The sequence below is a fragment of the Sardina pilchardus genome, chromosome 2, assembly GCF_963854185.1.
Source record: "Sardina pilchardus chromosome 2, fSarPil1.1, whole genome shotgun sequence".
NCBI classification, from domain to species: domain Eukaryota; kingdom Metazoa; phylum Chordata; class Actinopteri; order Clupeiformes; family Clupeidae; genus Sardina; species Sardina pilchardus.
In genome coordinates, this window is record NC_084995.1 from 21,719,569 (window position 1) to 21,729,568 (window position 10,000).

The 10,000-nt window shown below is 45.7% G+C and overlaps 1 protein-coding gene across 1 annotated transcript in view; it reads left to right on the top strand.

The window, feature by feature from the left end:
- The window catches only part of LOC134098520 (protein APCDD1-like), a 20,413-nt gene that overhangs the window by 152 nt on the left and 10,261 nt on the right, over positions 1 to 10,000 (top strand). The window contains exons 1-2 of the mRNA XM_062551589.1: positions 1 to 311; positions 9,450 to 9,660. The exon at positions 1 to 311 is cut by the window's left edge and continues 152 nt beyond it. Coding sequence (XP_062407573.1) covers positions 215 to 311; positions 9,450 to 9,660 — 308 coding nt within the window. The 5' untranslated portion in view covers positions 1 to 214. The remainder of the gene's footprint in view (positions 312 to 9,449; positions 9,661 to 10,000) is intronic.

Genomic DNA, 10,000 nt, shown 5'->3' on the forward strand with positions numbered 1-10,000 from the left:
AGTTAGTCTCTGTTTTGGAATGCAGGTCGTACTTGAACTTGGGTTGTTTCGGCTATCATTTGCACCTTCTCAACGATGTGAACCCCGCGTGGCACGAGTAAGCAGCGTTTGGTGTTTAGATGCTCGTCTCGCGTGTGCAGAGAAGTAGCGCTCGTTAATTGATCTTCAGAGGCGGCGACGCCACCGTATGTAACGGATCATCCACACTACGAGCATGGACTACCTGATTCAAGCCGGGCTGCAAGGGTCATCCCAACCACGCATAACTATGGCCGCGTTCGCTCCTCTGATTCTTCTTGCTGTTCTCTCCCGTGAGTATAGACGTTAGAGATCATAAGCAAAGCATAGCCTATTTGTTGTAATTTCGTGTCTATGTGTGCATGAAATTGCAACTTATTAGATGCTTCATGCATGCCTGTTTTCCGTTAGCCAGGTGATGTGATTCCCTTCCGCAGGTGAACTTACACATTGTTTCCAATCACACACATACGCATACCTGCATAACTGAATGACCCTACGTGCTATTGGGCTGTAGGCTATCCATTTTGTCAAACGAATCCATTTAACCAAATAAGCTGGCACAGCTATTTCTAACTGAATTGCGTTTGATATTAATAGTAGGCTATTTTAAATAAGCGCCTTAGCCTAAGTTGTAAAACAAAAAGACGCAAACCTTTAACTTGAATTGCACTTCGACACTCTTCAAAATACTTTTTAAACACAAACTATTGTATGGTATGTACAGCCTAATATTATTTTCCTTGAAATTGTACTGAGATGCTATCTCATTTTATAGGCTAGGCTATAGCCTATTAAATGTGATTATTTATATGAATGGTTATTTTAGAAAATGTACGGTATGGTGGTCATAGCTTTGCTTCCTTATAAACTCCTTTGTTTACAGCCATTACAGACTACATAACAATTTGAATGAAGATTAGGCTACAAAGAATTAATTACATGTGTATTTAGACTATCCTCCATTTAGGGATGTACATTTCTTCATAAAAGAGAGGGGGGGAGAGAGAGAGTGAGCCAGAGAGAAGAAGAAGAAGAAAAACGCAGGCTTGCGGCAGCAAGTAAGATGAAAGCAGTGTTTTGGCCCACTTAAACTTTTCATTCAAACGGCTCTTGTGCGGGGGAGGCAGCGGAAGGACCGATGAGCCGGTCTGTTGACCCGTTCCATCTGGTCCAGCGCCGACGGGGGCCAGCGCCTTTGGCCGCCACCTCAAATAATGAGCCAGGGAGACGGTAGATAAAAAGGATATTTTGAAATCCACTTTCTCGCCAGTGTGTTTAAGCGAATGTGCAACGTTCAATTAAGCCTCGCGTTATTGCTGCCTTTCCGAGCGGTAGTAAAAATTGAACGTCAGGGCAGATTACGGCCTGTTGCAAATCTCTGTGCGCAGACCTCATGGGGAACTCTGCGGCGAAGCCACACCACCGGTGAAGAGAGTCTCACGTGGGGCCGCGGTAAAGCTGCCCTCATAACCCGGGCAAACTTTACGGCAGACCTAGGCCTACACTATGCCACACACACACACACACACACACACACACACACACACACACACACACACACACACACACACACACACACACACACACACACACACACACACACACACACACACACACACACACACACCAAGCTCTCATCGCCATAACTGATTGATTGGGAGACACAAAGACGGCATTGTTTTGGATCTGATAAAAACGGGTCCATTGCTGCTTCCACTTATTATTTTTCAGACTCGATGTCAACTCAGAGCTGAATTCTATTGAATCTGTTCCTCTTAGACATTTAGTTGTTAATAACATACAATTGGATTAGTTCGAAAAAAGGATATAAACGTGGTTCTAAACCACTGAACGATTCAAAGGCATCATCATCAAGTGTAGCCTACATTCCTCATCGTCAGCGCCAGCGGTGGTCAGTCGCACACTGGCACTGACCTCCATCAACGCCGCAATAATCATGATAATAGCTGGAGCAAAGCGCGACCCTCGAGGCTTCTGGCAGCGCTATACGCCGCTATGAGGGCATCTGGTAAAATCCTTAAGAGGCCCCTTCAGAAAGAGTGTCGCCGTCGTTAGTGGCGCTGCCTGCCGGGCAATGTTTTTTCTTCCGTCTCCAGAGGGCGCGTCTGGAGGTTCTAGCACTGGCCCAGGCTCCAAGAGAGCGTTAGCTCACCGATGGCCCACGGCCAGCTGGAGATGTTCTCGGCGGTCGCTTGGAGCTCAGAGCTCGGGGAGCCGTGGGCGCTTTGATTTGCAGCGCAGGGACAGGCTTGGGAACGCGGCAGCGCTCAGCTCAGCCCCATAGGTTACTGTAGTGCAACAACCATAGACCTACTCAGCCACTTTGCGCTAAAGATGCAGGGCCTACAAAGTGTGTGTGTGTGTGTGTGTGTGTGTGTGTGTGTGTGTGTGTGTGTGTGTGTGTGTGTGTGTGTGAGAGAGAGAGAGAGAGAGAGAGAGAGAGAGAGAGAGAGAGAAAGAGAGAGAGACAGACTGTTTTAAAATGTAGTGTTGCATAAAAATATCCAATGGAACGAATTCGAATAGGCTATATTAGGCATTCCATAATGAATTTTATATAGGCTAGCAACTAACGTGTCTCCTGTAAAACTCATTATAGGAATGCTATTCATTGCCAAAATGTGATGTGAGTTTCAGCAGTGTGGCTTTGGGCATTAGGATGTGATTTTTAAAAAAAAAAAAATATTTGACAGTAAGATTTGTCTTCTTTTTTCTTGTCAGGCTGATATGATGTCCCGCTCTGATAATTTTAACTTTGCTCACGAGGATAATTCGCCGCCCTTGAAATGGCTAAATTCCGGTTTGGAGTATCAGCAGCCGGTGGGGGCGAGGAGTGGCTTTGTAATCTGTACTTTTAACGCACCTCCAGAGCCCTCAGCTGAGCGCAAGGGAAGTTTCCCAACGTTGTAAATTCCGCTCCGATTCACACAGAATCCCCCTCGGTTATGACCTGACTCTTTAACCTCAACGGCGCATGCTATAGCCTACACTAGTGCGAACACGACATGTGCCCGTTATTAGAAGATGCGGTCACTGTGGACATCTATGTGGCAGGTCTAACCGGTATAACCTTGTGGTACAGTGTCTGGGTCTCACTGTAGCTTAACGCGGTAAAGTGGTTTTCTCCTGCGAAAATATGACATCTAGGCTGCACTTCCTATCCCCCACAGTTTTGGCTGAGGTTCAGTCTCTTTTTCACGGGATTGAACGGTGCGTGCAGGTGCGCACCCAGTGCTTTGATACGAGAGCCGCCGCTTTCAACACCGTGCCGTTACTAATGACACCGGTTGAAGCTGGAGGATTATGTGCGATTTGTTTGGGGGAGAGAGATCGTTGTTCCTGCTCCGATTGGAACAGATAACTATTTGGCCGCGCTGACTGGATCGGCTTTAGATAACAAGGCTGTAATAATTTCTTTTGGCACGTAAGATACACACCCACTGAGGGGTTGTATGTTGTTGGAATCCACACTGTCCCGACATGGGGTGCTGTGTCAGACAAGCAAGCAAGACTTTGGGGAAACAATTAACTGTTCTCAGAGAGAATAGAGTTCTCGAAGATTCTGAAATGTGTGTTTTATCAGCTAAATGTGCGCTGGAAATCTCTTTATTATTATTATTATTGAGCCGTTCACCCTATTTTTAAAAGTAGTTCATCTCAGTTTGTGCTTGAAACGACTGCATGGTCTGTTGTGGCAGGTCTAATGCATGTGAGTGACCATGCATGGAGACTCGTTCCGACTTCTCTCAGGACATCTCTCTGAAGTTAAAAGGCAGTGGCTTCGCGTTTCAGGGATGATCTTCCAGTAATGTGCTGGCATTATGTCGACCTAATATAAATCCGGCCGTGGAATGCGGGAGACCGCTCCCGTCGCCCCCGGCGCTAGAAATTCTTTAATTTCCGATATCTTAGACCCTAAATTCCTCCATTGTTGGTTGTTGGAGGTTTTTGTCATTTTATGTGGTGACCTCAAGACGCCACGGGGAGCCTGCCTTTCGGGGAACGGCCGATTTGTCATCCTGACAATGAGATGGTTTATATGCTCTCAAAATACCATCACGGGCAGGGACGTAAATGACAGGTTTGATAGGAGAGTTAATTGCCGTGGGGCTACAATGCTGTGTCATTTTTCCTTTGTTTTTTGGGGGGCACAGATTATTGTGTGTCATTGTGTGTAGCCGTTTAGATCGAATAGCCACAAATGCAACATATACCTAGGTGTCAGTAGTATGTGTAACTCTCCACAATGTGTGTGTGTGTGTGTGTGTGTGTGTGTGTGTGTGTGTGTGTGTGTGTGTGTGTGTGTGTGTGTGTGTGTGTGTGTGTGTGTGTGTGTGTGTGTCCATCCGTCCTTGACCTTGACATGCCCTGGGCCTGTGTGCAAAGTCCCGCAGCGAATAGGAGGGTGGAGTGTGTCCTCCTGGTTGATAGGGGCCCCAGGACTCTCTCTCTCTCTCTCTCTCTAGCCGTTAACTGACTGAACGCCGCCTCATCCGCGGCTAGGTTTAACCGGCCATTCCCCGGCTAGGTCAGTGAGGACAAGAGGCGCGATATTCCAAAGCCGCCTCGGTGTAGGCGTAAACATGTAAGAACTGGGTGTGAAGTTGAACAGTGACGTACAACCATAGATATATATATCTATGCGTACAACAACATAGGCGTCGAAGTCTCGTGACACTACTGTCATTCTCAAAACAGCGTTGCAGCTCTCTGTCAAGTTCTCTGCTCCTCCGTTTGATATTTCTAGATCTTCTGACTAAGTTTACTCTACTTATCCAAACTGACGACATCACCACTGTCACTAGATATAAAGCAAACATTGATTTTCACTCGGTGCTATTCACTGACCGTAAAAAAGTGTCATTAGTAGCCTATGCAGTATGCACCTGTTCTATACAGTCTGGTATGCACTGTTGTTTGTGGCTAGCTATACTTGCTAGCTAGCGCGGCTCGGATATGCTTGTGTTACGTTCATGCAAGGGGGAAATGTAGCCTACGGCTAAGATGGTTAAGCAGCCTGTTGTCATAAGATAGTTGACGGTTACGCATTATATAGGTGTACTAGACTAGTCAGCTGATGGGTTGTGGGATAAGGGGTTTATGTTACGGGATGCCACCCATGTTGTGGGATATAGCCACGGGGATCTTAAACAGGCCACTTCCATGTAATGTCATTCCTCATATTCATCTGCTAATAAACATTTCCTAACAGAGTAATTCTTGCCTCGTCACAATATCAACTCTCCACTCATTCCGCTTGGACTATGCATTATACCTTTCACTGCCTCACGTCTGCCAGGTTCCAAACTGTCTTCCTAACAGCAGTTACAATCAGTATTTTTGTGATAACAACAAAACAGCTCTGCAAAGTTTAAACCAACGATGCTAATCGCGACTAGCGATTAGCCATTTAAAATGCAGAGCCTACCCTCATAAGGAGACCTCTCCAATTCAGAAAAATGCATTAAACTAAAATTGGACAACGTTGTTAGCCTATGTTTCTTAAACCTTAGGGTGGGTATGATATAGGCCTAGCCTACATGCTTTAACGAAATACGTTGTCAATGGTTATTTGAGCAAGCTAGCCAAGGTCTAGCTATCCTGGCTGTAGATAAAGCAGGATAGCCTAGGCCAGCGGTGGCCAACCCGCGGCTCGCGAGCCACATGCGGCTCTTTGCCTCCTCTCGTGCGGCTCACGGCTGCTCAACTGATGTTCTCACTTCTCCTCGGACCTAAACGTTTTCCTTTTGAAATAGCCTTTATTTCCGGTAAATAAAAACTAATTTCAGAATTTGATAGTAGCCTATTGCCAAAAGTAATTATTAATAGTTAACAATAATTGTACCGTCATGATATGGATAGGAATTGGCCAAAACGAAGCAGACGTGTTTATTCTTCAGCCTGGTTTAATGCTACTGTTGCAATCAGGAATAGCCTACTATGAAGCTAATCGTAAGTAGAAGGAACACGTGCCATTGAAAAGGACCATTTATCGTTTTGTAACAAAACCCCTCTGGTTAATATGTCAAAGTAATCAAAACAAAAGCACTCTGAGATCGCAAAACTCCGCCTCGCGCATCCTGCTTAACATCTCGCGCCTCCGCTTAACATCTTGCTTAACAAACAGACAAACCCCGATGAAAACATAACCTCATTTGCGGAGGTGATATGTTTCTAGCCTACACATTAGTTTGGTAGCCTACTTGGTATGCCACGGATTCATAAAGCTTCAAACCTGAACATTTCCTACATAGCCTACTTTTGCAAGTAGGCTGGTAATGGCTATAGACGTCAGTCACTCGTTTTCTTTTTGTTTATTTTCTTTTTAAAAGTTAACTGAACACTTGACATTGCATTATCAGGTGTTGGAGCATTGCTCATGCCTATAAGTCATTCAGTGAAGGGGGATTTGATGTGTGTCTGATCTTTTTTCATTTTCCAATGATCATTTATCAATGATCATTGAGCATCTGCCAAGTGTCTTACTTTAAATGAAAAACAAAGGAGCTATAACTGTAGGCCTAATGTTGTGCTGTTGTAGTATGGACGCCTTTTTTGTTGTGCGGCTCTTTTAACTTTTGTGGATTTTTTTTTGGCTCTTCATGCTAGACTGGTTGGCCACCCCTGGCCTAGGCTATGTTTTTCCCAATATGTTACCAAATTAATAAATAAATGCTGAGATGTTTGGCGATTTAATTGCCATTGACATTTGAAAGAACAGTGTGTAGATAGACCACAAGGACCAGTGTTAATATGTGAACAGTATGATGATGATCTGACAGCTGTGCTCAGCATACAGTCAGCTGTTTGCTGATTTTAAATCTTTCAGCAGTGTGTGCACAACTCTCGTTGTTTATGTTGACCGCTCCGCCCATGTCTCAGCAAAGCCGCCGCATATCCGCCTCGCGTCCTCACTGCAGTCGCCCCGGCGATATGTGTACCCCCAGGGGAGGACAATTGGCAGCGTAAATCACCCCGTCGATTAGCCGGCTATCAGTGAGTACAATCGGGACTAGCCGCCTAAAAGCCCGTGAATCGCCGGCTATCTGTGCAGTCAGTTAACGGCTTCTCTCTCTCTCTCTCTCTCTCTCTCTCGCTGGGTAATATGTGGTATTGGGAGTTGGTGTGTATTCTCAGGGTACCTTGTCTCTCCCTTCTTTGAGTGTGTTAACCCTGCTGTGATATTAGCTCCAGGTCGTCAGTTCCAGTCTCTCTCTGTGTAACCCAGGCCCCAGTATCTCTCTCTGTGCATCAGGGCCCACATCATCCAGGGATCACTCCCTCCCAAGCACCACGTGCAGTGTTGGGAAGTAACAGAATACATGTACAGTACTCCAGACTATTTAAATTAGTATTTAAAATACAAAATATGAATAACTATATTTAAGTACAGTTACTATTTAAATGGGTGGTACATTTTAAATCCTTATAAAATGTTGGTCAAGGCTTTTCAAACTCAAATACAAATATCTTTTTAACCACACCATTTAGCCGTAACTCTCGAATGGCTCCTTTGTCTTTCTCTCCCTAGCATAAATAAAAAACCTCTCAGGGAATGTTGAATGTAAAATTAGTTTTGTTGTAGGCTGATAGGGCCTACATAGAGCCAGCATGTTTTAGGCTATTACAGGTTCTTGTTTCTTGACAGAGTGTTCTGCAAAAAGACATGTAACTCCACTTGTGCTGTTGAAATGTATCTGGTAACCTTTTAGCCTTTGTGCAGACAAGCATCTCTGTTAGGCTTTTTGACACAATGACATTAACAGTGTTTCATGGCACATTGTATATCAAACCATTCTCAATGTAAAGCAAGTCGTGAGTTTTGTTGTTGGTACTATCATGGGTCAACTTCACATAATCTCACTTAACTATTTCATCCACTGTTAGCAAAATATTATACAATGCTGACGTAATACAAAGTATTCAACATACGTCAGTCACCTTGACTAATCTATTGGAATGTGTTACAAAATACATTTTAGGACATGTAATCTGTATTCTGTAGTGGAATACATTTTAAAAGTAACCTTCCCAGCATTGGCTGTTGTTAAGACCCTGGGTCTTAGGACTGTTTAGGAGTCTGACTCTTGCTGGGGCTCCGCCCCTTCATTCTACGTGTGCCTATCTCTTTGTCCTGCAGGGTGCTGAGTGCATGGGTGGCGCCTAGGACTTGGTGAGGGCCTGGGTGATGCAGCCCCAGGGTAATATGTGGGCCTGGGTGATGCGGCTCCAGGGTAATATGTGGGCCTGGGTGATGCAGCCCCAGTGTAATATGTGGGCCTGGGTGATGCAGCCCCAGTGTAATATGTGGGCCTGGGTGATGCAGCCCCAGGGTAATATGTGGGCCTGGGTGATGCAGCCCCAGTGTAATATGTGGGCCTGTGGCTCAGGCGATGACGGAACAGTGCAGGGCCGGCCCGGTCAGTGGGTCAGAGGGCAGCAGCTCTAATGAAAGTGTCAGACTCAGGAGACTCAGGCCCTCGTGCTGCAGAGCAGCGATAAGCATCATCAAAGCACCTAGTCAGCTGCCTCATCAGCGGAGAGAGAGAGAGAATGTGTGTGGGAGGCAGAACAGAGAGTGTGTGCAGATGTGTGTGAGGAGGTACATACATGTGTTTGTGCCTGTGGATAAATATGTGTGTGGTTTGTGTGTGTGTGTGTGTGTGTGTGTGTGTGTGTGTGCGCGCGCGCGCATGTGTGTGTGTGTGTTGGTGTTCTGGTGTGTCTGCTGGGGTCCAGTCCAAGGACGTTTTAATCAGCAGTGTACTGATTAAACTTCTGGCAGACGTTGTGCTCCTGTGCCGTGATGGCTGCTGGCACATAGTAGAGGTGTGATGTACAGATGGGGAGGGGGTGGACGGGACTCTGTGAGACCTGCCTCCCTGCCTGCCTGCCTGCCTGCCTGCCTGCCCATCATCTGCCTGACAGGAATGACACCACAGGAATGCAGGAATGTCCTCCACACCACAGCCCTCCACAGTAGAGCCACGCAGGAGCAGGACAGGGGGCAGGATGAGGGGCAGGGTGAGGGGCAGGACGGGGGAGGGGGGTATATAGTCTTCAACTAACACAGCACAGTATATGGGCTAATGGACTTGGTTTACGATGAGCTTACACGTTCTGATGAGATGAACACTTTTCTTATTTAGCTTACGCAGGCTGCGTTGGAGAGGGTTGCAAAAATGTAAATGGGATGTGCATCTGTGTTTACCTATGTGCACCTGTCAGATACAGTACATTGTCTATTTTAAATAGACAATATATCTACGTATTTATTTTGAATTGTGGATGCAAATAAAGAAGTAAAATGTGTGTGTGTGTGTGTGTGTGTGTGTGTGTGTGTGTGTGTGTGTGTGTGTGTGTGTGTGTGTGTGTGTGTGTGTGTGTGTGTGTGTGTGATCTCCCAGGCTGTGCTGAGGGCTCCCTTCACCCGTTTGACCCGCGCTCCGGCGGCCTGACCCTGGGGAAAGGCATGGGCGGCTGGCCCCCCCTGGGGAAGGGGGTAGGGTGGCCCCCGAGGGACACACAGTGCCACCACATGCTCAAGCACCTGCATCACGGGGCCCGCATCACCGTGCAAATGCCCCCCAACATCGAGGGCCACTGGGTCTCCACCAGGTCATTCTCCACAGACAGACATACAGACCGATAGATAGATAGACAGTCAGTCAGTCTCATTGGCAGATTTACAGACAGCTGTGTTTATGGTATTTAGCTACTTTAGCTTCTATTCTAGATACTTTTATCCAAATCTACAACCCTAGAGAACAATACAGTAAATACATTTACATTTAGAATAACAATACAGTAAATACATTTACATTTACACAATACATTTATATTAATTTACAGTGAAATGATCAACATTCATAATAACAATTACTATACAATTACTATATAGACTATAACAAGTATGACTCAAATAGATGAAATAGTTACTCCTAAAACTTCTAAATAG